This window comes from Cetorhinus maximus, chromosome 3 (assembly GCF_964194155.1).
Source record: "Cetorhinus maximus chromosome 3, sCetMax3.hap1.1, whole genome shotgun sequence".
NCBI classification, from domain to species: Eukaryota; Metazoa; Chordata; class Chondrichthyes; order Lamniformes; family Cetorhinidae; genus Cetorhinus; species Cetorhinus maximus.
In genome coordinates this window covers 92,923,523-92,951,216 of record NC_135881.1, presented here as the reverse complement: position 1 = coordinate 92,951,216, position 27,694 = coordinate 92,923,523, and the positions used below count along the sequence as shown (strand labels likewise).

At 40.9% G+C, this 27,694-nt stretch overlaps 1 protein-coding gene across 2 annotated transcripts in view; it reads right to left on the bottom strand.

The window, feature by feature from the left end:
• Positions 1-27,694, bottom strand: part of LOC144678781 (uncharacterized) — a 69,889-nt gene that overhangs the window by 14,603 nt on the left and 27,592 nt on the right. Inside the window, exons 8-15 of one of the 2 annotated variants that reach the window (XM_078538681.1) lie at positions 23,332-23,454; positions 16,078-16,144; positions 12,447-12,560; positions 11,887-11,982; positions 11,678-11,788; positions 4,097-4,232; positions 3,630-3,690; positions 2,331-2,396 (exon numbers count right to left, since the gene is read on the bottom strand). In XM_078538681.1, coding sequence (XP_078394807.1) covers positions 2,331-2,396; positions 3,630-3,690; positions 4,097-4,232; positions 11,678-11,788; positions 11,887-11,982; positions 12,447-12,560; positions 16,078-16,144; positions 23,332-23,454 — 774 coding nt within the window. The remainder of the gene's footprint in view (positions 1-2,330; positions 2,397-3,629; positions 3,691-4,096; positions 4,233-11,677; positions 11,789-11,886; positions 11,983-12,446; positions 12,561-16,077; positions 16,145-23,331; positions 23,455-27,694) is intronic. The other variant, XM_078538682.1, reaches the window with a different exon arrangement.

The window sequence follows — 27,694 nt, the reverse complement described above, 5'->3', positions numbered from 1 at the left end:
CAGTCTCTCACAAACATCATCCTCTGGCTTTGTTGCAAGCATCAGTCCACACGAGATTAGAGTACAATGGGGCGGATTATATAGGAGTATACTCAAAATTGCAGATGATATAAAGCTAGGAGATAGTAAACTAGAGTAGAAAATTGAACAGACAGATTCACCAAGTGGGCAGATCTACTATGGGAGATGGAGTTTAAAATGAAATGTGCACTTGAGGTAAGGAGAGTATATGGAGTGGAATCTGAATTGGGGGGTGGGGGGTAGGAAGGCAGGGCAGAGTGAGCGAGCGAGAAAGAGGTGAGAAGAAAGAGAGCACAACAGAAATAGTTTCTCTTTCTACCCTATTGCATTCCCTTCAATATCTTGAAAACTTAGGCCAAATCAGTCTTGAAAGGTTCAACTATCCCAGCATTTTGGGGGTTAGAAGAAAGAATGTTCCAGATTCCTACTACCCTCTCCATGAAAAGTGTTTCCTGATTTAAATCCTAAATGGTCTGACTCCAATTTTAAGATTCTGTCCTGGATTTCCCCACCAGACAAAATAGATTCTCATTATCTAACCTATTGACTTATTCTGTAATTTTAAACACCTTGACTAGATCACCTTCAATCTTCTTTACTCAGGGAAATACAAGTCAAGTTTATCCAACCAGTCTTCATTTTAATCTTTTAAGCACTGGTATACTGCTTCTTCCAGTGTGCGAGAATTAAAATCTCCCACTAATAACCGCTTTACTGTTGCTGCCAGCTTATACGATCTCCAAATTTATATATCCTGCTACTACCTCAAACAGTTGTGTGGCCTATAGTCAACTCCCACGGAAGTCTCACATCCTTGCTATTTCTTAATTCCACCCAAAAAGTGTTTCCACTGCCTGCTCACCCTTACTGATATCCCTTCCGCAAGGATGAGCAGCTAGGGAGAAATGAAAGGACAAGAAAGGAATAACGAAAAGAGAACGAGAACTTTAAGTTAACAGACAGGTTAAACTAGTAGCATATTCTGTGACTTATCACCCAAGAATCAGGAGAATTATTAGTATACATATACACACACACACACACGTACAATATGCATACACATGGTCTCAACACTGAAGCCAAGTCACCCCTTGCCAGTCAATGAAACAGCCATTTACATCAACTCGGCTGTATGCCTTTTAGCCCTCCCTCTTTGCATAAAAAGAGAAGTCATCGCATGGTAATAAACCAAAATTTTCAGATTTTTTAATGCAACAATTTTCAAGTACAACAAGTATTTGGAAGTCCATGCAAGTTACATTGACCACACCTTCAGATTTCTTTCCCCATTTATGCTTTGCTCTTTGGTCAAAAATTCTAATCAGGATCTACTTATCAATATATACATACACACATTGTATATACATATATACACATACATATATACATACAAATATACACACACGCACACACATATATACAATATATAATATATATTATATATTTATATTAAATATATATTATATCAAATCAATGTCACTGATTCTCAACTGCTTGCATCAAAGTTTCTGCACGAACATGAGTTTTCCATGCAACTTTTGCCCATTTCCAAGTATGTATAAAAACCTTCTAAATATACTTTATAGTCATTTAGTAGTACAGAATTTGAGTATTGCTGAAAGAGAGAGACACACCTAACTTTTCATCTTACACTCTTCAGGACACTTGCAGGAATACCAATATATGGGGCAAACAACAATTTATACTGTATGTGAAGAGAGTGCTGATTGGTTGGCAAGTGGCATTGCCATGGAGAATGCACCACTGATGGTGACTGACAGTTAACTGTCGAGCATTGTTTCAAATTTAAACCAGGCAGCTTGACGCTGATTGGTCAAGGCATTGCCCCGAGGATTGAGTCAGCAATTGGATGTCACTTATTTTGTTTAGCTGAAACAGGCATAATGTACGTACATGTTCTTTCTGTCTGCAAACTTCCTCAGAGTAATGCCTTGACCAATCAGGGTCAAGCTGCCTGGTTTAAATTTCAAACAATGCTTGGCAGTTAACTGCCAGTCACCATCAGTGGTGCATTCACCATGGCAATGCCACTTGCCAGCCAATCACACACTTTTCACATACAGTATAAGTTGTTGCTTGCCCCATGCATTAGTATTCTTGCGAGTGTCCTGATGAGTGCAAGACAAAAAACTTAGACATGTCTCTTTTTTCAGCAATAAATATAACTTTAGTTGCAGAACCAATTTTAAAAGCCAGTCATGTTTTCTTTCAAAGTGTTTTGGTGTTTTGATTGCTGCATTTAACATAGCTTTACCATAAATTCAGTATCATAAAAATTTCATACTCACCAAATATTCAAAAAGCTCTTCATTTGTATAGGTTGGTTTGGAATCACCTGATCTGTACGGTTCAAACTAAAAACCCAACACAAATGAAAAAGGCTGATAAGAACCTACAGGCACCAAATACATGAAATACACTTAAAACAAACTTTGGATGCTAAGATGACTGCCAAAGCATCAAATGATGTACTGGGAATTCTGTTTTTTTAAAATAAAAGAACATATTCACTCATTAATTAACACATTGCTACAGGACGGTGTCCATGTGGGCAGACTATTGGAATCGGTAAGCTAGGGAAATTAAGGAGTCATGCTCTAAGCTTTTTTTTTGTGGTTCACTGCCTACAAGAGGTAGGTGGGATGTTGGCACGTATGCTCATGGTCACTCTTCCTGAAATTGAGTTGAATGGCTATGGGGGGAGTGGTTGTTTGAGAAGAATTTCCCAGGTTTTCTTTTTCCTTAAATTGGTTGAGGATCTTCCTTTTAAATCTGACCCACCTTAAGGAGATTACATTGCTGCTAGCGAGAACAAACACTGGTGAGAAGAAACACTGGCAGTCATAATATTTATTGAATGATAGATCAGATTATCTTTTTCTCTGTTTTTTCATTTGTATTTTGTATCGCTAGCAATGGAGAAGGCCCCAAACTTTACCTGATTCATTTAGCAGACCTGCTACCAACATTTCCAAATTCATTGGGTGATACACGTATAAAATTTGTTTGCTACTTCAAGAATAAAATCTAATGCTCATGGATGGCCCCATTTCTTTCTGGACATACTATTAAATACAACAGGTCCCAATTGACAATATGGAGAAATTTGTGCACAAAGGCAGGACAAGCACTCTCTTTAAAGACAAGGTCACTCTTCAAACATTCAATGAACTGCTGTGTACAATTCTTCTATTTACCAACTTTATTTTTCTTTTCTCTTTTCCAAGCTGTGCAACTTTCTGGCACAACATGCAGACCTAAATATGCAAAAATGCTCACATATGTTTTGGGGAGATCAGGTGAGGATTGTGTCAAATATGCTATTGATGCTGTTCATGGTTAATGAACCAACACCTAATGTCTGGATTCAAGCACAAAGATTGGATATTTCATTCAATACTGGAGTACTGCCAGTATCTACAGAACCACACCCAGCATGAGACGCTGCCTTCAGGAATTTGGGGAGAGGGCAAGATTTGGAAATCAATTTGTAACTAGGAGGTTTTCACTTAATGCCAATGATTGACTGCTTTGTACCTACACTAAAACAAACCACATTCAGGGAACCACACCATATTGCAACTTACCTCGTTTTGCATCCAACGATCATCAACGTCGGATCCTTTGGTGTAATCGCTACGATAGCTCCTAGGTAAGAGGAAAAACTTTAATCGAACTCAACAGAAAACTTGAAAAAGGTTTTCTGTTCTCAATTTGAACCAACTAATAAATAACTTTCTGCCATATGACAATTTCTGCACAGGAACTGATGGAAATAAAAATTCAACAACTTGTATTTATAAAGCATCTTTAATATGAAGAATACCTCAAAACATTTCACTGATAAGTGCACAGAACACTGATGTTCAACTGGGGAGGACGAGATTAAGAGGGTGACCCCAAAGAGATGCAGATTTTTAAGGGTGCTTTTAAATGAATAAGTGGTAAAATAGAGGGGTTTAGGGGGACAATTCCAGAATAGAACCCAAATAAAGGCTGCAGTATTTAAATTTTCCTTCAATAGATATGCTTATATTCTTCAAATTTTGATCACCTCATTTGTTCTCCTCTCCTGTAATCATCTCCAGAGTCTCGTATGTTGTCTCCACTCCAACTCATATGAAAGGTTTCTTCAGATTTTATATTTTTTCTCCAGTCATCATGCATAACCTCTCCAGCTGATCTGTAATCTTCAGAAAGCAATACATATCATGAACTTTATTTAGAGACGGCATGGTAAATAAAGGGTTTCTGTATATGGAAAAGGGAGAAGAGCGTAAGAAAACAAGAAGAAAACGGACAGGTTCAATGATTCTACACAAACTTTTGAAATGCCTTTGGCAATGAGATGAAGTACTGTGTAAAATAGGACATTTTTTCAATTTGTACAGAGTCGACATTAAGGAAGCAAAGGGATGAAGCAAGGTTTCCTTTCAGGATAGTTAAAGATAGGTAAGGCCATGAGATGAGGATGAAATGGTGTACTTAAGTTACATCAAGTCTACAGCACAGAAACAGCCCAACAAGTCCAGACTGGTGTTCATACTCCACATGAGCCTCCCCACATCCCCCTTCATCTAACCTTATTAACATATCCTTCAATTTCTTGCCCCATCATGGACTTATCAAGTTTCCTCCTCAATGCTTCTGTGCTTTTTGCAGCAACTACTTCTTGTGGTAGTGTATTCTTGTCACTTATTGCGTAAAGGACTTGTTCCTGAATTCCTACTGGATTTTTAAATGACTCTCCTATATTTAAGGTGTTTAGTTTTGGTCTCCCCAACAAAGGTAAATATCTCCACATCTACCTTATCAAACCACTTCAGTTTGGTCAATATGAGTAGTTGCAGAGATCATAAATAGATTACAATAGAAACAGATTGCAAAGTTAGGAATTTGGTGTAGAAGCAGAAAGGTGCTGTGGCTCAGTGGCTTGAGGCAGCAAGTAAAACAAGTCCAGTGTTTTAGCATTCTGTGCAAGTTACTGCGTTGAAAAAGATAAAACATACAAGTTCAGGAAACCAGGATATAGAAGCGGTTTGGGTAGAGATGAGGAATGCTAAAGGCAAGAAGTCACTTGCGGAAGTGGTGTACAGGCCCCCCAACAGTAACCACATTGCAGGACAGGGTATCAATGCAAAAATAGTGGGAGCTTGCCAAAAAAATGATCACGGGGTGATTTTGACCTACATATAAACTGGAAAAGTCAGATTGGGCAAAGGTAGCCTAGGCGACAAATTCATAGAATGTTTTCAGGGTCATTTATTGGATCAGCACATTCTGCAGCCAACCAGGGAGCCGGCTATACTGGACCTGGTATTGTACAATGAAATAGGACCATTTAATGGCCTCACAGTGAAGGCCCTCCTAGGTAGCAGTGATCATAATGCGATTGAATTTTACATTCAGTTTGAGGGAGAGAAGAGTGGGTCTAAGACTAGTACTTTAAACTTAAATAAGGGCAATTATGAGGGAATGAAAACAGAGCTAGCAAAAGTGAACTGTTAATAATGAACTGGCAAATGAAGTTAAGGGATCAGTCAATAGAGATACAGTGGCAGACATTTAAGGAGATATTTCAGAATACACAGAATAGATACATTCCAACGAGAAAAAAAATTCCAAGGGGAGGATCCACCATCTGTGGTTAACTATAAATAGTAAAGATAGTATCAAGCTTAAAGAAAAAGCATATAATTGCGCAAGGATGTGTGGCAGGTCAGGAGATTGGACTGAAAATAAAAAACAGCCAAGAATAACCAACGGATTAATAAGAGGGGAAAAATTAGAGTACAAGAAAAAGTTAGCTAGAAATATGAAGACAGATAGTAAGAGTTTCTATAGATAAAAGAAAAAGAGTCAACAAAGTAAGCGTTGGTCCAATGGAAGGTGAGCCTGGGGAGTTGGAAAATAAGCAGATGGCAGATGAATTGAATAGGTATTTTGCATTGACCTACACTACAGATGATAAAAGTAACATTTCAGAAATGGCTGTAAGTCAGGAATTGGAAGGGAGGAACTCAGGAAAATTACAATCACCAGGGAAGTGGTACTTAGCAAATTGTTGGAACTGCGGGTTGAGAAGTCCTGGGTGCTGTTGGATTTTGTCCTAGGATCTTAAAAGAAATGGCTAGTGAGATAGTTGCTGTGTTGATCTTAACTTTCCAATGCCCGAGGGGGTGGTAGAGGCAGGAACCCTCAATTTAAGCAGTATTTAGATAAGCATTGACAGGGCCATAGCACACAGGGCTACAGGCCAAGTGCTGGAAAATGGGATTAGAATAGGTAGGTGCTTGATGGCTGTCACAGACACAATGGGCCGTATAACGTATGCTGTATAACTGATTCTAAAATTCACTAGATTTGGGGAAGGCTCCATTAAATTGGAAAACAGGTAACGTAACTCCATTATTCAAAAAGGGAGGGAGACAGAAAGCAGGAAATTATAGGGAAAATGTTAGAAGCTATAATTAAAACATTATAACAGGGCACTTAAATAAATTCAAGGTAATCAGGCAGTCAACATGGCTTTGTGAAAGGGAAATCATGTGTAACCAATGTATTGGAGTTCTTTGAAGAAGTTCTTTGAAGAAGTAGCATGTGCTGTGGATAAAAGTACTGTACTTAGATTTTCAGAAGGCATTTGATAAGGTGCCTCATCAAAGGTTATTGTGGAAAATAAAAGCTCATGGTGTAGGAGGTAACATATTGGCATAGATAGAAGATTGGCTAGCTGACAGGAAACAGCAGGCATAAATGGTTCATTTTCTGGTTGGCAGGATGCGTGCCACAGGGATCAGTGCTGGGGCCACAACTCTTCACAATTTATATAAATGATTTGGATGAAGGGACCGTTTGCGTGGTTGCTAAGTTTGCTGATGACACAAAGATAGTTAGGAAAGTAAATTGTTAAGAGGACATAAGGAGGTTACAAAAGGACATAGCTAGGTTAGGTGTGTGGGCAAAGATCTGGCAAATGGAGTATAATGTGGGAAAATGTGAAGTTGTCCATTTTGACAGGAAGAATAAAAAAAGCATATTATCTAAATGGTGAGAGATTGCAGAGCTCCGAGATGCAAAGGGATCTGGATTTCCTAGTGCATGAATCACAAAGGGTTAATATGTAGACACAGCAAGAAATTAGGAAAGCTAATAGAATGTTATTATTTGAATTCAATTCTGCTTGCAATAAGAGTAGGGAGGTTATACCTTAGTTATATTGGGCATTGGTGAGACCACATCTGGAGTGCTGTATATAGTATTGGTCTCCTTATTTGAGGAAAGATCTAAATGCAATGGAAGCAGTTCAAGGAAGGTTTACTAGACTAATACTTGGAATGGGCAGGTTGTCTTATGAGGAAAGGCTGGACAGGCTAGGCTTGTATCCGCTGGAGTCTAGAAATCTAAGAGGCAACTTGACTGAAACATATAAGATCCTGAAGGGTCTTGACAGGGTGGATGTGGAAAGGATGTATCCTCTTGTGGGAGAATCTAGAACTAGGGGCCACTGTTTAAAAATAAGGGGTCGCCCATTTAAGACAGATATATGGGAAAAATTCTCTCTCCAGATGTGCTAAGACTTTGGAATTCTCTTCCTTAAAATGTGGTTGAGGCAGACTCTTTGTACATCTTTAGGACAGAAGTAGTTAGATTCTTGATAAGCAAGAGGGTGAAAGGTTATCAGGGTAGGCAGGAATGTGCAGTTGAGGTTAAAATTACACCAGTCATAATCTTACTGAATGGTGGAGCAGGCTTGAGGGGCCGAGTGGCCTACTTGTCCCTAATTTGAATGTTCGTAAACAACTAAAAAAGGTTTAGTAATGAGCCAGATTTGGTTATCAGCCGAATATAGTGTTGAAAATGATTTAATAGCAATCATAATATGATCAAGCTCAATGTAGTGTTTGAAAGGGTGCAGGAGCAGCCTAATTTGGCCAGGGTCCTTACAGCCACCTAGCTGCCAAGATTTTGTAGCCATGTGACTCACCAATACTGAACCTACTGCCCACCCCAACTCCCAACAAAAAATATCCCCACAGTCAATAATTCTTCCATTTCACTGACTCCCACTGCCTGTCTTTACTCATGCCATACTATTTACCTCAAGGCTGATGTGAGGCAAGAGTAGAAATGACTGGACAACAGTCTTGAAAAACATATGGTGCATAAATATTTACAATAAATTTGTCATTTAACACACTTCTAAACAGTCAAGTGATTTCCCTTGTGAAATCATGAAACTTTATTTTAAAACCTATTACTTCTACATGGCACTATCACTGTGGCTTCAGCAGAGACAGGAGCAGGCTGTTTGCTTCCCTGCTCTTGACTGCTGAGATGTTTGTGACTGACATCCTATGGGCTTTGGAGCCCATGAGTGCCCTGACAAAGATTACCTCACCTGTCCATCAGGACAAGAGGCAGTCTATGACCTCTGACTGGGAACAGAGAAGTGGGGACGCGGGGGGAAGAATGGCAGGGCCTTGATCTGTCCTCACTTGCACATATCTTTTCTCCGTCATCCTTCTCATGGATCACCTGCAATATATTGCGAGCCATAAGCTGGAGAGCACTTGGTTGTACTTCAGTGAAACTCTCAACAGCCAAGGGGCTTTATCCTATTTCAAACGGCAGACCATGCAGGCTGCCCATGATGACCAGCATGCACTTCATTGCCTGCTGCTTCTGAATCTCCATGTAGGTGGTCACTCCTTCCTTGCACATCCATCTTTTAAAATTCTGACTGTGGTTTCCAACTGAGGTAGATTTTGAAGGAGAAAATAAATGCTCATAACTATGATTTTCCAGAAATAGCTGCAAACAGGGGTTCTGCCAAGGAAAGGAAGGGAAATAAGCTAGGATATCATAACTCAGATATACTTCCCTGTTAAATATAAATTTGTTAGATAAAATTAATCAATACTTAGAAAACAATGGGATAATCAATGACAACCAGCAAGGAGCTTAAAGGGTAGTTCATGTTTGATTAATTAAATTACATTTTAAGGAAATCACAAGAGTTTATAAAGAAACGTGGCAGATATTGTAGGAACCCGAGAAGGCCATTCAGTCCATCAAGCCTGCTCCGCCATTTAATACGATCATGGCTGATCGAACACTTCAATGCCTTTTACCCACACTATCCCCATAACCCTTTACGTTACTGTTATTCAAAAATCTATCAGTCTCTACCTTAAACATACTCAATGACTGAGCTTCCACGGCCCTCTGGGGTAGAGCATTCCAAAGATCCACAACCCTCTTGAGTAAAGAAATTTCTCCTCATCTCGGTCCTAAGTGGCTTCCCCCTTATTTGGAAACTGTGTAACCCTGGTTCTAGACTCCCCAGCCAGGGGAAACATCTTACCTGCATATACCCTCTATTCCTTTAACTATTTTGTAGGGTTCAATGAGATCACCTCTCATTCTTCGAAACTCTAGAGAATACAGGCCCAGTTTGCCCAATCACTTTTCGTAAGACAGTCCTGCCATCCCTGGAACAAGTCTGGTGAGCCTTCATTGCACTCCCTCTATGGCAATAATATCCTTTGAGGTAAGGGGACCAAAACTGCACACAATACTCCAGGTACGCTCTAACCAAGCTTCTACACAATTGAAGTGATGCTTCACTACTCTTGTACTCAAGTCCTCTTGCAATAAAGGCATTTTTTTTTAAAAGGAGGAGTTTCATAAGTTACCATATAAGACTTGCAGTGAAAACTAAGACATCATATCAAATGAAATGTGACAATGGTAAAGGGATGGCAGATGGTATAAGAAAATGGAGGATTTTTCTTAAGGTTGGCAGGATCTGGCCAAGGGTGTGCTTCAAGAATCCGTGGTGGGACCCATTTTCATCCATCTATTCAAATGATCTGCGTACAAGCAGAAAAGGAAATAGGTCAAAATTTATTACTGGTGGCAAATTAGGGGCATGGGAATCTGTGAAGAAAAATGCAAAAGTGACAGGCTGGTGTTGCATAGACAAGATGATCTCCAAGATGGCATGTGGGGAAAATCGATGAGAAACTACAGAAAGATGTAGATTCAGGACTAGGGCAGGGGAGGCTAGGAGGGAAGTTGAACCGAATGGCAGAACAGGCTTAACCTCCTGAATGGCCAACTTCTTTTCCAAATGTAAAAACCGATTTGAATGAAGGCCTTTATCTTCATCTGCTATTCTTCTTTGGTCGTAATTGGGTCACCACTTACAATTCCAGTGTGCAGCACCATTCACATTTCCTCCAATAATGAAAAAGCCCATATAGACTACAGCAGCACATGAACAAACTTAGGTTGTTAAGGGGCAGTCAATGTTTGCACCACATAAATGACAGGCAATGACCATTTACAAGCAGCAGCCCAAATGCCTTCTTGACTTTCAACAGCATCAATATTTGCAGAATTGTCCATTGTCAACATACTGAGAGTTATCTGTTAACTGGACCAGCATATCAACAACTTGATTAGAACAGCAGGGCAGAGATTGATAATAAGAGTGCTTAAAGTACAGAAGGAGGCCATTCACCCTAGATCCTCGAAAGCTTTCTCACTGTCTATAGGGCTAAAGTCTACCTGATTGGGTACAACTGCAAAAAGAAAACAAACACAAGTAGTTTGATATTTTCCAGGACACAGCAGACTGCTTGATCATTGCTGACACTGGACTCTAAAACAGAGCTTCTTCACTACCGTACTGTGGCTGCAGTGCAGCAACTCACCAAGTTTACTTTAACAGCAGCTTCTCTCGAGCAGGACAAAAGCAATATCATGTAAGCATTACTTCTAAATTACCTATCGCTCTTGGATCAAATTCCTATATTTCCCTATCCAACACTATTCCCTTTTGTTTATGTGGCATTATCACAAGGACTGCAGCAGTAGAAAATGGCAGCAGTCACTACCTTCCCAGAGGAACCAGGGCAATAAAAGCAGTCTTGCCAATGCCACAAACCCTTAAATAAACAATGAAAAGGACTTGCATTAATATCGTGCTTTTTATAACCTCAGGGCATCCCAAAGTATTTTGCAGCCCATAAAGCAATTCTGAAGATATGCAGCAAGTCAATTTGCTACTGAAATAGACAAAGAACATTGCAGAGGCGAAAAATCCTGGAAGTAACCCAGGCCTGTGCATGATAAACAACTTGGAACACCTGAGATTTTGATTAAAAAATAAATCCAAACTGGATGAAACACTTCCTTCACTGTTGGATCTAACGAATTTATTACCACAAATCATTTTGTTATTCATTTTTCTGCTTCTCCTGAAGATGATAACTCACTCTGGACCAGTCACATTGTTGGTAGAAATGCTCAGCTACAGTGCCCAAGTGTAAGCCTGGAAAGCTTATTGATTTACTTTTGATTACAGGGGGGAAAATGCAGCTAGGCCCAAACCAATTTTCACCCAAAGTCCAAAAGCATCCACATTTCGGCAGGGTTGACAGAGAGAAATGAGAAGCAGATAAACCCTAATTTCCATTTCCAGGCCCAGAGAAAGACACATTCTATCACCAATTTAAAGCGTGATCAGCTAGGTCAGGCAGATATCAAAATTGACAGTTTTGTAATCTTTCACATGTAGTTAGTATCATACAAGGAGTATTTCTGAATGAAATTTTAAGTAGCCTACCTTGAGAATGTGGCATTCTTGATTCATAGGAACTGGAACTTCCCATGTTAACATGCTGACCAAAATTACTTCCAAAGTTCTCATATCTTGAGAAGTTGCCCGGCTGCCCATCTGAAATACAAAAGCATAAAAGTTACGACAAACAAATATATTTCAAATAAGTTACTTGTACGCACGCGCGTGTGTCCAAACCTACTTAACTAACATACCTTGTGATCGTAGCCTTCTTGGGTCATAGGCACTGGAACTTTCCATATTAATATGATCAAAACTGCTTCCAAAGTTCTCACGCCGTGACTGACCATCTGAAACAGCAAAAATGGAACTGTGAAAGAACAGCATATTTCACTAAGCTAACTATATTAAACAGGTGCAATGAGAGTTTTCCTGCACATTTGTGAGATGAAAATTAATTATAATTAATGAAAATTAATTATAAATTATAATTCCATGGGGAAAATGGTGGCTTAGTGGTAATATCACTGGGCTACTAAAGCAGAGGCCTTGAGGACATGGGCTCAAATCCTACCACAGCAGCTGGCGGAATTTAAACATTTTTGGAATTCTCTACCCCAGAGGGTTGTGGATGCTCCATCACTGAACACATTTAAGGCTGGGATCACAGATTTTTGGTCTCTTAGAGATATGGAGAGTGGGCGGGAAAATAGAGTTGAAGCCTAAGATCAGCCATGATCATACTGAATAGCGGAGCAGGCTCGATGGGTCATGTGGTCTACTGTTTCTATTTATGTTCTTAGGTTCACCCTACCTTGTGATTGTGCCATTCTTGACTCGTATGAAATAGAACTTGCAGCATTCATATTCTGGCCAAAACTACTTCTAAAGTTTTCACGGCGTGAAGATCTGGAGTCTAAATGACCATCTGAAATACCCAAAGCAAGATAGTTCTCAATAGGCAAATACATTTTTCATACCTAATTTTCCTTTATTGTAGTTACAGGTAGTGAAAATCAGGGATCTACTCTTGTTCTTGTTTGCATTCAATATTAGCATGATCGCTTTGCCCTTTTAGTTCATTATTTAAAAAATTAATTCAGGGAACCACTGGCACTTGTTGCCCATCCTCCAACTGAGTGGCTTTATAGAGCATTTCAGAGGGCAGTTAAGAGTTAACCATGTTGCTGTGTGTCTGGAGTCACATGCAGGTCAGACCAGATAAGGACAGCCAATTTCTTTCACTAAAAGACATCAAGGAACCAGATGACTTCTTATGACAATCTGGTAGTTACAATGGGCTAGATTTTACTGGGTGCTGTGGTCCCCATTCCCTCACCACCTCCAGCTTAAATGTTTTAAGGTGAGACTTCCTCCCTAGATAGGGGCGGAAGTTGCCTTAGAGAGCTGCTGCCCAATCAGATTGGCCAGAAACTCTGTAGCCCCTGCAGCACCACCGGTAGCCACTGCTGGTATTAGAAGCAGTCCCCAATAGAGGAGCCCAGACTGACAAGTAAGTCCAGGGTTGGGGGTTGTGGCAAGAAGTTGAGCAGGAATGAGATGGGAAGACCAGGTTCAAGAGATCAGGAGAGAGGGGGTTGGGGGGAGGGAGGGAAATGCCTCTCATGGGCCAACAGGGTCCTCATAACCAACACCAGCATATACAGTGGTGCTGGGCTTCCAATATGGCATGGGCCTCTCCCAGCTGTGGGCTAAATACTGGCAGGGTGGGGCTCGCTGCCCAGCTCTTGTCCCACTCTCACAGAGTTTCAGACAGGTAAGAAGTGGGCAGGGAAGCAGCTGGAAGACCAACTGCTGAATATTGTGCACCCTGTCTTCAAACCCACTGGCAGGGAGCATAAATTCCAGCCCATGGTCACTCTTACTGATGCCAGCAATTTTTTTGTGCCAATTTATTTAGGTTTTTGTTCAGATTTATCTGAATTTAATTTCCCCAGCTGCTCTGGTGGGAATGGAATTCATGCCTGCAGATCATTAGCCCTGCTCTCTGGTTTGCTAGCCTAGTAACTTAACCATGAAACTGCAGTTCCCACTGATCATATTCTTTGAAAGTCTCAATCTTACACTTCTCCAGTGAGTCGAATGTGCTGGCATCAATTACCCTTTCCTAGCACTTCTAGTTGTCAATCACTTCCTGTACACAAATGTTGCCTAAGCTCTTGTCCTGCCTAATTGTGAACCTGTGCCCTTGCTTGCGGCCCAGCTACGTCTGAAAATATTGGATATTCTGTCAATCATTGTTGAACTGCTGCTTCACTTGAATTTTTCAACACCCTGACAGAGCTCCGCATTTCTGGCCAGGTCTTCAGAGCCCAGCTTCTTCAGATATGCAGAGTGTACAGTCCCATGAAAAACGGCACCACAGCACTGTAGCATCGGGGAGGGGGGGGCGGGCAAACTGCACCCCCTTTATAAAAGGCAATCTCAGATGTCCTGTGTGAACGTTAAAGGTGGGGGAGAAATCAGGTCAAGTCGGGAAGGGTAGTCTGATTGGGGGTGGGGGTTAGTCAGGGATGGTAGTCGGGTTGGGGGTGGGGAAAAGGGGTTGGTGGTCAGTATGAATGACTGGGGTTCATTAGTTACCCAGGAGCTCCACTAGGATTTTTCTGTCTACCATTTCCTGGGCTAACTATTTAGGCAAGTTCCACGGGCTCTAACACTGAGTCGGAGGATCCTGGGGAGCAGGGGAATTGCCCGTCGGAAGTTCAAACCTCCCAGGTCAGCGAGTTGAGACTTCCACAGGGTCCTAACACACAACTTGGGTCGTACATGTGGTCTCTGGCAATCCGGAGACCGGAGGATCTGGGCCATTGTTTCAAATATTGTATTTTTTTCCATTACAATAAATATCTTACATACCCCCGCTAAATGTTCTCTGATTTGAGGTCAATGAGCCCTAGCTTATCTAGTTATTTGACACAGCTCTTCCCCTTGACACTCACCAATCAACCTCAGTGCTCTCTACGCTGCACCTAAAAGCTTTCATGTCAAGGTGACTAGAACTGTATGCGATCTTCAAAACATTAATTCTAAAGGCTAGGAACTCTATTACATTTCATGCTACTCTTGTTGCTGCATCCACAAATGTGCTTCTCAAATGCATTTGTCCAATTTTACTATGATCAAATCTACTTGCAGCTATAACCTCTACTGGGAAGCCTTTCCAAAAATTGACCAACCTCTTTACCTTTGCCCCATATGCATTTAACTTCTCAGATTATTTTTAGGTCCCTTTATTCTGCTGCCTGGTAACAATTCAATTGGCATCAGTTGTTCCCTACATCTCCAAGACATACTAAATTGAATGCCTCAATCATATAATTCTTTACCAATGAGAAGAATTCCTGTTCTTTCAGCCTATGCTCAAGTTTCATTCTCTGGTTCCTTTATTATAAGTTATTTTTAATAGCTTTTGTTTAGCTCTGTAATTTGAGTGTTCAGGATTGCTGCTAATACAGGTGTGGTTTCACCAAGGCCATATATAGTGGCAGAATTACTTGGCATGACTGCACTCAACTTTCTCTTACACCACTAACATCTCAATTGTTTTTTTGACAGCAACCAGACATCAGCTCCATGTCTCAAGAAATCCATCATGCCTCCCAGATCCCATTTCTTATTTGTCTGTGTAATGATTTTTACTGTTAATCTTGAAATTCCCATACATTCTGTATCCTTAAGTACAAAACTGAGGCATCAAACCACATTTGCTTTATTTGCTCACCCCACCCACCCCACCTAGTCTAAGATCCATATTGCATGCCTCCATCTTCAACTGAATTAATCAATTTTGGCATCAACTGCCAAACTCAGAGATGAAGCTCCCTTCCAGATTATTTCTGGACAAGTTGGGAGTACTTGTCCCAACAGTGCACTGCAGGGTTTGACTCAGTGTACCACCCGTTTGCAGATCCTTTCTTTTGCCATGCTTCAATCCACCTCTGCATTATGCTGCCAATACTGTATCTGCTAATTTTCTGAACTATAGCATTATGAAACATCTCATTATAAGCATTAGAAAATTTCAAATACATCACTTACATCGTCTTCCTTACCTGCATCTTGTATTACTTTTATCAACAATTCTACGAAGCTGCTTAATCATGACCTAGCTATTCACACTTCCTTGCTGACTCTCAACAATTTCTTTATATCTCCCATGTTTCCACTACCAACTGATGTGACCGAACTCAAAGGCACAGAATTGGTGGCAAAGGAAAGCTGAAAGGTTCAGCCAACTTCAAATATGTATTGAATAAAATGTTTTAATTTTTTTCTTACAAGTTGAAATGCAATGGATCTCCCTATTCATTACAGAAACCACACTTCTTAAAAATAATACCTATATTTATTTGGTAATGGACAAGGCTAAAGGAAAACTGGAATCTCTCCTGCTAGTTAAGCACCAAGTACAAGGAACTTACAGTTATCTGAAACTCTTCTTCCAGAATTCCCTCCAGAAAGTTCAATTGGGACATCATCCAGGACAACCTGAAATTCACATCATGAATATTTTTGAAAAAGAGAGTTTAAGTATCAGCTGATCATAAAAAAAATATACAGGTCAAGGAGTACATCATTTACAGATCACTGGAGATGAACCAAGCAAGGATCATCAAAACTCCCACAAGTCCCAGAAACACAGATCTTAATGACACACAAATCCATCGCCTGATCTGGCTGGACTAAAACAAATGCCAGCAGATCTCACTCTCCTCTGCCAAATCTGCTCACAACTCACCAACTTACCCTGGAGACCAATAACAATGTGCAGGTTGCTTGTTCAGAAAATAAACAACCCACCCTTGCCCCTTCAACTCATACGTGTGAGGGGTTAGCAAGCTTCTTGGTCACTGAACTGCTTTCCTTTGTCCAAGACAAAGGCTCCTCAATGTCCTAGACTTGAACCCATGTACTTTCCTAATTTTTCTCCAATCGCCCCCTCATGCCCTCTGAGCTCATCTTATCCATGCGAGCCAACTCTTGTTCCCTTGATCCAATTTAGATAAAACTGTTGACCACTCAACTTGCCTTATGGCCCATGCTAGCTGACATTTTAAATAGCTTCTTGTCCTCAAGTTTCTGCTTCTCCCCTTCTTCCTAAAATTCTGCTCGTCTTGTTTAAATACCTTCATGCCAAGCCCACCCAATTCCTGGAACCTCCATCCGCCTGCAATTTTCTCCTACCACTCCCCACGCCCTGCCGTCAGGCCTCCTGTTCGAAGTGATACTGGAATCCTGTGCATCCCTTTCCTTTCACCCCACCAATGGCAGCTGTGCTGCTTCAGCTGTCCAGCTCCAAGGCTTGTTATTCCATCCCTAAATTTGCTATCCATCTTCTGACCTTGCTTTAAAATTCACCTCATTGATCAATCATATCTCTTCTCCTAATATATTTAGCTCAGCATCTATTTTTCGTTTGATTACACTTCTGTGAAGTACCTTTGGACAATATGTAGGTGAAAGAAATGCAAATTGTTATTTGCAAAATTGTTGGTGAAAAAAAAAATCACACAATGCTCTTCAAGACACTAACACTGAATAGTGCTACCACATATGGTATATAAGATCATATATTACAAAAGCCATTCATGTTCATGGGATGTGGGCTTGCCTAAATGCCCTCAAGAAGGTGCTGGTGAGCCACCTTCTTGAACCACTGCAGACCATGTGGTGTAGGTACATTCAGTGCTTTTAGGAAGCGAGTTTCAGAATTTTGACCCGGCAACAATGAAGGAACAGCGATACAGTTCCAAGTCAGGATGGTGTGTGGCCTGGAGGGGAACTTGTTCCCATGCATTTGCTGCTCTTGTCCTTCCAGGTGGTAGAGATTGAGAGTTTGGAATGAGCTGCCGAAGGAGCCTTGACGAGTTGCTGCAGTGCATCTTGTAGATGGTACACACTACTGCCACCACCCACCTGTGGTGGAGGAAGTCAGTGTTGAAGGCGATGGATAGGGTGATGATGAAATGGGCTGATTTGTCCTGGAAGGTGTGGAGCTTCTTGAGTCTTCTTGGAGCTGCACTCATCCAGGCAAGTGGAGAGCATTCCATCAGACTCCTGGCTTGTGCCTTGTAGATGGTAGACAGGCTTTGGGGAGTCGGGGTTGGGGGGCGGTGGAGTTACTCCCCATAGAATGACCAGCCTCTTACCTGTTCTGGTAGCCACATTATTTATATGGCTGGTCCAGTTCAGTATCCAGTCAATGGTAACCCCCTAAGGTGTTGATGGTTCAGCAATGGTAATGCCTCTGAATGTCATGGGGCGATGGTGAGATTCTCTCTTGTTGGAGATGATCATTGCCTGGCATTTGCATGGTGTGAGTGTTACTTGCCACTTATCAGACCAAGCCTGGATATAGTCTAGGTCTTGCTGCACATGGACACTGACTGCTTCAGTATCTGAGGAGTCACGAATGGTGCTGAACATTTTGCAATCATCAGCAAACATCTCCACTTCCGACCTTACGACAGAGGGAAGGTCATTGGCGAAGTAACTGAAGATGGTTGGGCCTAGGACATGACCCTGAGGAACTCCTGTAGCAATGACCTGATGACCCAGTGCCCATCAATTCCCTCCCCCCAACCTCCCAACACTCCCCTCAATTCCCATTGACTCCAGTGTTGCTTGGTCTCCTTGATGCCACACTCGGTCAAATGCTGCCTTGATGTCAAGGGCAGTCACTCTCACCTCACCTCGGGAGTTCAGCTCTTTTGTCCATGCTTGAACCAAGGCTGTAATGAGGTCAGGAGATGAGTGGCCCTGGCAGAAGCCAAACTGAGCATCAGCGAGCAGGTTATTGCTGATTAAGTGTTGCTTGATAGCACTGTCGATGACACCATTCATCATTTTGATGATGGGGAGTAGACTAATGGGGTGGTAATTGGCCAGGTTGGATTTGTCCTGCTTTTTTGTGTATCGGACATACCCGGGCAATTTTCCACATTGCCGGGCAGGTGCCAGTGTCATAGCTGAACTGGAACAGCATGGCTAAGGGCACGGCTTGTTCCAGAGCACAAGCCTTCAGCACTATTGCCGGAATATTGTCAGGACCCATAGTCTTTGCATGGCCTTCAACTGTTTCTTGGTATCACCTGGAGTGAATCAAATTGAGTGAAGGCTGGCATCTGTGATGCTGGGGGCCCAAAGAGGGGCCTCAAGATGTATCATCCACTTGGATGAAGATGGTTGCAAATGCTTCAGGCATGTCTTTTGCACTGATGTTCTGGGCTCCCACATCATGGAGGATGGTGATATTTGTGCAGCCTTCTCTTTGAGTTAGTTGTTTAATTGCCCACCACCATTTATGACTACATGCGACAGGGCTACAGAGGTTAGGTCTGATGCATTGGTTCTGAGATTGTGTAGTTCTGTCACATGCTGCTTCCAATGTTTGCTATGCAAGTAGTCCTACCAATTTGAAAATACCCCTGTTTATCTCTGCTGTTTGATAGTTGTCCATTAACCACTCTGCTATCCATGCTAATATATTGCCCCTAACTCCATGTCCTTATCTTGCATATTAACCTTGTGTGGCACCATGCCAAATGCCTCTTTCGGAATCCAAGTAAATGCATCTAGTTCCTTTTATCTACCCCACTAATTATATCCTCAAAAGAAATACAGTAATTTGTCAAACATGATTTCCTTTTGTAAAACCATGATGTTTTTGTCCGATCATACTGTGCTTTTCCAAGCGCATTTTTAAGACTTGTAGAACTGAATCTTCCTCTGGGCTCAGAAAAACCTGACTTGTGCACTTTCATGGCTCACAAACTGCACAGACGACCCGTGAGTGACTTCACATGCCGTTTTTGTCTTATCACACCAGTGTCGGGTTCGCAGTGCAGTTTGCGGGTCACGCTGGACTGAGAGGAATATGGGTGCAGAGGCGGGCCGGTTAGAAAGAACACAGTGTCCCAACTCCAAACGGTGTTTAACGTCCCCCTAAACCTTACCCTCATGCAGCCAATGCCCCCTCAGATCTTCCTTGTCATCCAATGCCCCCCAGTGCCCTCATGCATCCTCTATTGCTACTCACCCAGTATGCACTATGTACAGTCCTCAAATTCCATGCAATATCAATGGAAAATATCTTTCCCCAAGGAATGAAAATAAACCTCTCACCATTTAATAAAAGCCTCCATATATTTGATACGGAAATAAATATGCACTCGGCAATGAGAAAATACTGCATCAACAGGTAAACATAGAAACACAGAAACTAGGAGGAGTAGGCCATTCGGCCCTTCGAGCCTGCTCTGCCATTCATTATGATCATGGCTGATCATCCAACACAATAGCGTGCTCCCGCTTTCTCCCCATGCCCTTTGATCCCTTTCGCCCCAAGAGCTATATCTAACCTCTTCTTGAAAACATACAATGTTTTGGTCTCAACTATTTTCTGTGGTAATGAATTCCACAGGCTAACCGCTCTCTGGGTGAAGAAATTTCTCCTAATCTCAGTCCTAAATGGTTTACCCCATATCCTCAGACTGTGACCCCTGGTTCTGGACTCCCCCACCATCGGGAACATCCTTCCTGCATCAACCCTGTCTAGTCCTATTAGTCCTATTAGAACTCCAGCGAATATAATCCTAATCGACTCAATCTCTCCTCATATGTCAGTCCCGACATCCCAGGAATCAGTCGGGTAAACCTTCGTTGCACTCCCTCTATAGCAAGTACATCGCTCCTCAGATAAGGAGACTAAAACTGCACACAATATTCCAGGTGTGGTCTCACCAAGGCCCTGTACAACTGCAGCAAGACATCCCTGTTCCTGTACTCGAATCCTCTGGCTATGAAGGCCAACATACCATTTGCCTTTGTTACTGCATGCCGCACCTGCATGTTTACCTTCAGCGACTGGTGTACAAGGACACCCAGATCTCGTTGCATATTCCCCTCTCTCAATTTATAGTCATTCAGATAATAATCTGCCTTCCTATTCTTGCTACCAAAATGGATAAACTCACATTTATCCACATTGTACTGCACCTGCCATGCATTTGCCCATTCACTCAGCTTGTCCAAATCACACTGAAGCATCTTTGCATCCTCCTCACAGCTCACCCTCCCACCCACATTTGTGTCATCTGCAAATTTGGAGATATTACATTTAATTCCCTCATCTAAATCATTAATATATATTGTGAATCCCAGCACCGATCCCTGCGGTACCCCACTAGTCACTGTCTGCCATTCAGAAAAAGGCCCGTTTATTCCTACTCTTTGTTTCCTGTCTGCCAACCAGTTTTCTATCCATCTCAATACACTACCCCCAATCCCATGCGCTTTAATTTTACACGCCAATCTCTTATGTGGGACTTTGTCGAAAGCATTCTGAAAGTCCAAATAAACCACATCCACTGGCTCCCTCGTCAACTCTACTAGTTACATACTTAAAAAATTCCAGTAGATTTGTCAAGCATGATTTCCTTTTCATAAATCCATGCTGACTCTGTCCGATTCTGCCACTGTTTTCCACGTGCTCAGCTATTAAATCTTTAAAATGGACTCTAGAATTTTCCCCACTGCCGACATCAGGCTGACTGGTCTATAGTTCCCCGTTTTCTCTCTGCCCCCCTTTTTAAATAGTGGGAATTTTAAATAGGTAGCTTGTATGAACAAAACAGAAACTACTCAAAGGAACAATCCGTTGTTATTTCTTGAAACTGTCTGTCAGTCATTCATTCTCAACTGAATGGAACACCTACTGTGCTGAAACCCATTAATACTGGAAACTTAGCCAAGTACTGATAATGGCCACAGCTGTCCAAACAATAACTCTCCGGGAAGAACAAAAAGTGTTCATTTCAATTTCAAAGCAGAGTGCCTGTCAATCAATGTAAAGGGGCAGGTGGTTAGACTTATACCCCCAAATGTCAAAACCATATTTTCAAAAATCAGCCAGAGCCATTTAAATCGTAGCCTGTGCTGTCAATTTTCACTGCAGTATGGTGCTTTCTCCACTGGAAAAGCACTAATGTATGTGAACAATACACAAGGCTGGTCATTGGAAGGATTAATTTAAAGGACAATCTCTGTGAGGAATCATTGCATTAAAAATATCTAATTACAATACAGCACCTAATAGTGACATTTGAAGGTGTGAAAACACTTCACACTTCATCTTTCAGAACGTTCTGGACTCCACAGCAGTCTTTCCATTTTCTTTATGAACTCTCAAACCTGGCATGCTTTTCATGGGTTTCCAAAATCCTGCACTACCAGTTGAAAATGATGTGCAGGTGGAAATTGAATTTTCACCTCCCATTTAAAATGAGGAACCAGACTTCAGCAGGAGTCGTGTGCATATTGCGCACTAAGCATTCCCGACCCGCAAAAAGGCCAGAGGAAAATGCCAGGATAGGGAATGTGAAGAAAAATTGGATTTCCTCCAGAAAAAAAAGCATGGCCATGCATGCATCAAAATGCGCCTTTGCACCCAAAATTTCAACACCTAGATCAACCATTTTCCCCGAGTGATATCAGGCTAACTGACCTCTCATTCCGTGTTTTCTCTCTCCTTCCTTTCTCGAATAACGGTGTTTCATTAGCAAATCTGTAACCCACTGGGATCATTCGAAAATCAAGAATGTTTTGGGAAGTCATAACCAGTGCATCCAACTATTTCTACCTTCATTAAAACCCTAGAACGTAGGCCATTGTGTCTTCGGCTGTGAAGACAGACAAATTATTTCTTCAAAGCATCTGGCATTTCTTCCCAAAACATTATCATTTCTCATGATAATTTCGCCTGTCTCTAGGCCAAAGGGACTAATGTTTACTTTAGCTATCTTCTAGCTACCATATAGTTGGAAAAGCTCTTGCAATCTGTTTTCATATTCCTGGTTAGTTTAGCCTCATATTCTTTTTTTTCCTTTTTATCAAGTTATTGATGACCCTTCGGTGGTTTCTAAAACATTCCCAATCCTCAGGCTTCCTACTATTCTTTGCAACACTATTAGCCCTTTCTTTTAATCTAATACCATCCATAGCTTCTTTAGTAAGCCACGAATGGATCTTTCTCGCCGGAGTGTTTTTTTATATGAAATGTACTGTTGTTAAAGACAAAATTCAACATGTTCAATTGTTGTTAGTCTATTTACCCAATCAACCTTTGCCTGCTCTCCCCTCATACCTAAGTAACAGGCTTTAAGATTCTTGTTTGGGACTACAGTATGCCACTTTCAAGCTTAATGTGGAATTCAAATGCATCATGATCACTTTATCTCAGAGGATCTTTTACGCTGAAATTAATAATTAACCCTGCCTCATTGCATAACACTAGATCTAAAGCAGCTTTATCCTTAGTTGGCTCCATAAAGTTTCTTCCAGAAAACTGTCACAATAGCATTCTGCAAACTCATCTTCCAGACCACCATAGCCAATTTGATTGGTTCAGCCTATATGAAGATTAAAGCCCCCCCCACAATTTTTACATTACGTTTGTTACAAGCTCCAATAATTTCTTGTTTAATACTCTGTCCAATGGTATAAATACTGTTAGGGGCCTATCGACAACACTACCCCATCCATGACTAATCCAAGACACAATAACATAAATGATGCAGCACTTGATGTTGCGATATTAACAACAAATCTATTGATATGTGCCTTGCCAAATGAGATCAAGGCACAGAAGAAATCTTCAAAAACATTAGTAAATTTACCTTGACGTTCCCCCTTCCGTCGATCTTTTCAATGAATTCTGCTTTTTCTTTAACTAGTGCATTCAATTCTGACTGCTTTAGTTTTGCTCCATCAAGTTGTAGTGCATCTGGATATACTTTTGCCTGAAAAATTAGATGGTATTACATGGATGGAATGTCACATGTCTTTAACAATCCGCTCAGAATTTGACTCAACAAATGGAGCAATTTTTTCAAATCTTGTTTTCTAGTGCATAATTCTAAATACTGGAAAAGGGTTAGCTCAGCAGTAAATCTTTTCCAAGCTCTTCCACTTTGGGGGAAAAAAAGCATCATTTTGGTTTAACTGAGCTAAAACGCATATTTAAACATTAAGCCAGTACACACACATTTTTGTGAAGCTCAGTTGGCATTCAATAACAGGTAATACATGGATTTTAAAAAACTGTTAAGTATTGATAAAAAATCAGGAATGCAACCCATATCAAGTACTTTAAATAAAGGAACAGTGGGCCATTCAGCCCCTTGAGCCTGTTCTGTAATTGAACAAGGGCACGGCTGACATGCATCTCAATTCCATCCACCTGCCTTGGCTCCATATCCTTTTCTACTCTAATCTAGCAAAGATTTTTGATCTTGGATTTAAAATTATTAATTGATTTTTGTGGAATAGATTTCCAAACTTCCTGCAGTTTGCATGAATAAGTGTTTTTTAATTTCTCTTGAATGGTTTAGCTCTGATTTTAAGGCTATGTCTCCTTGTCCCAGACTTCCCTACCAGCTTAAAAAGGTTTATTTCTATCTGCCTTATCAATTCCTTTAAAGATGGTAAAAACATGAAATTACATCCGAACTTTCTATTCAGGGAATGCAAGTTGAGTTTATATAATTGCTCCTCATTATTTAGCCTTTGGAGCACTGGTAACATTCTAGTGAATCTACACTGCACTCCTACCTTACACAATATAATCTTCTCTTAAGGTGTGGTGCCCTCAACAGTGCACATACTCCAGATGTGGTCAAAACAGAGCTTTGTACAGCAGAAGCCAAACTAGCCACGCCCCCTTTATATTTTATCCATTTAGTCATAAAGCCATTTCATTAGGCTTTTTGGTTGTTTGTTTGTAACTGACAACTACATTTTGGTGATCAGTGTACATGGACCCCTAAATTCCTTTGGGGCCTTCACAGTTCCTAGCTATTCACTACTTAACAATGCACACTGATCCTATTTTTGATGGTCTCACAGACAGATTCAAAGTACTCCTGCTAGTGTGGTCAGCAGAGAGGAGTGTCCCTTCAGCGAGCTACCAAGCAGAAATGCAGGGAGAAAAGATAGTCTCTGGTCATAGGGACGTATCCCGTAGCAATCTAAGGTATCTGGAAGATGTGCCCTGGCATGGCTGGAAATTGAGAGCAGTGCCTTTTGATGGTCACTCGATGCTATCACTTGGCAAAATGGGGAGAAGCAAGCTTGTTGGAAGATGGAAGTGATAACGGACTGGTTCCCTTAAAAACTGCAATTCTGCAGACAGTGGGTAGTAAAGTATAGCTGCCATTATCCCTGCAACCGTATCTTCTAAAACCATTTAAGATGTCGGTCGTTAGGTCTATGGATTTGTCAACTTTTAGGCCCATTAATTTCTCTAGTGTCTTTCTAAACATTAAATTTCTCACTCTCATCAGATCCATGGCTCTCCACTATTTCAGTTATGTTTTTTGTGTCTTCCACTTAAGACCTCTTCCATTTCCTTAAACACCATTATAATTTAGGCACTTTGCCTCCAAGTGACCAACATTTGCTTTTGCTAATCTTGTTCCTTTTACATAATTGCAGAACCTTTTACAATGTGTTTTTCAATTTCTTGCTAGCTTACTCATACTCTATTTTCTCCCTCTTCATCAATTTCTTGGCCATCCTTCGTCAATTTCTAAAAACCTTCCAGTCCACAGGTTTACTACACTTCTTGGTGGCATTGTAATTTCTCTTTAATTTAAATACTATCCATAATTTCTCTAGTTGGTTGGTCGACTTTATTCATGGAGATTTTTTTTATTCCTCAAGTTGAGTTATAATTGTTTCGTTAAATACTCACCATTGCTTATCCAGCATATCTTTTAATCTAATTTCCCAATCTACCGTAGTCAACTCACCCCTCATAACGTAATTGGTTGGTTTAAAGTTAAGACCTCCGTTTTGGACTTAACCATATCACTCAAATCCAATATAAAATTTCATCATATTTTGATCACTCTTCCCTGGAGACAAGGATTACTAATTAACATTACAGTCGATCTAATATAGTCTGTTTCCTAATTATTTTCTTTCATCAAACTTAAACAAAGCCAATTTCATAGATATGAGGGCAAAACTGGCTATGGTAAATAGAGTAAAAAGTATGCCTCTAAATGAACAACGTGGAACATTTAAAGAAACAATTCCAGATGTCCAACAAAATTCATTCCATGAGAGAACAAAAATTCAGCAAGAAAGACTCATCTGTGGCTCACTCAGGAAGTTAGAGACAGTATGAGATTAAAAGAAGAGGCTTACAATATTGCAAAAAAAAGTTACAAGTCTGAGGATTGGAGTGTTTTAGAAACCAAAGGGCAACCAAAAAGTTGGTAAAAAGGAAAAAAAAAATAGAGTGAAAGTAAACTAATATAAAAGCTCTTATAAAAAGGAAGAGAATGGCTGAAGTTAACGTTGGTCCATTAGAATCAGAGACAGGAGAAATTATCATGGGGATGGGGAAATGGCAGAGGTACTGAATAAATATTTTGTGTGTGTCTTCACAGTAGAAGACATGAGTTTAATTCCAGACAAAGACGGTAAACTAGGGGCTAAAAAGTGAGGAAAATTAGGGAAATTAATATCAGAGAAAAAGTCTTGGAGAATCATAAGGAACTGAAATGTGCCAAATCCCAGGAGAATGGATGGGCTATACCCTAGGGTATGACATAGTTGCAGAGATAGTGGATGTGCTGGCAGTGATTTTCCAGAATTTGTTGGGTTCAGGAACGGCCCCATCAGATTGCAAATTGGCAAATATTACTCCTCTTTTCAAGAAGGGGGGGGAGAAAGAGGCAGAAGAGAAAATGGGGCCAGTTAGCCTAACATCAGTTGTTCCAAAAATGCTGGAATCTATTATGAAGAAAGTGTTAACAATGCACTTGGAAAAGCATTGTATGATTTAAGTGAACACGGTTTTACTAAAAGGAAATCCTGTTTAACAAATTTATTGGAGTTTTTTGAGAATGTAACTAGTAAGATAGATAAAAGGGGAAACTAATAGATGCAGTACACCTGGATTTCCAAAAGGCTTTCGATAAGGTGCTACAGAAAAGGTTACTAGGCAAGATAAGTGCACAAGGAGCTGGAGGTAATATGTTAGCATGTATAGCGGATTGGTTAAGAGATAGGAAGCAGAGAATAGGCATAAATGAGACTTCTTCCGGTTTGCAGATAGTGAATAATGGAGTACCACAAAGGTCAGTGCTGGGGCCTCAGCTATTTACAATCTATACTAATGGCTTAGATGAAGAAACAGAGAGTAAGGTATCCAAGTTTGCTGATGATACAAAGCTAGGTGGAAAGGTAAGCAGTGGGGAGGTAAAAGGCTACAAAAAGATATGGTCAGGTTAAGCAAGTAGGCAACAAGATGATAGATGGAGTATAATATAGGAAACTGTTAAGTTATTCACTTTGGATGAAAGGATGGAAGAACTGAATATTCTTTAAGAGGTGAGAAACTTGTAAGTGTGGATGTTCAAAAGAGACTTTGTGTTCTTACACAAGGAATGTAAAAAGTTTACAGGTACAGCAAGCAATTAGGAAGGCAAATGCCACGTTGGCCTTCATTCCAAGGGGACTACAATCCAGGAATAAAGAAGTCTTGCCAGAGTTGAACAGAGTTTTGGTGAGATCACATCTGGACTACTGTGTGCAGTTTTGATCTCCACGTTTAATAATATACTTGCATTGGAGGCGGTACAGTGAAGGCTCACTAAATTGGTCCATGGGATGAGGGATTTACCCTATAATGAGAGGCTGAGCAAATTGGAGTCTTATTTTCTCTGGAATTTAGAAGAATGAGAGGCGATCTCATTGAAACATACAAGATTCTGAAGGAGCTTGATAGGGCAGATGCTGAGAGACCGTTTCTGCTGGTTGGGCAATCTAAAATACAGAGGCACAAGCTCAGACTAAGGGGCTGATCATTCAGGGCTGCTGAGAGGAAACTGCTTCACTCAAAGGGTTGTGTATCTTGAGAATTCTCTGCCCCAGGGGGCTGTGGATGCACCACCACTGAATAAATTTAAGGCTGGGATAGACAGATTTTTGGTGTCTCGAGGAATCAAATGAAATAGGGAATGGCCAGGG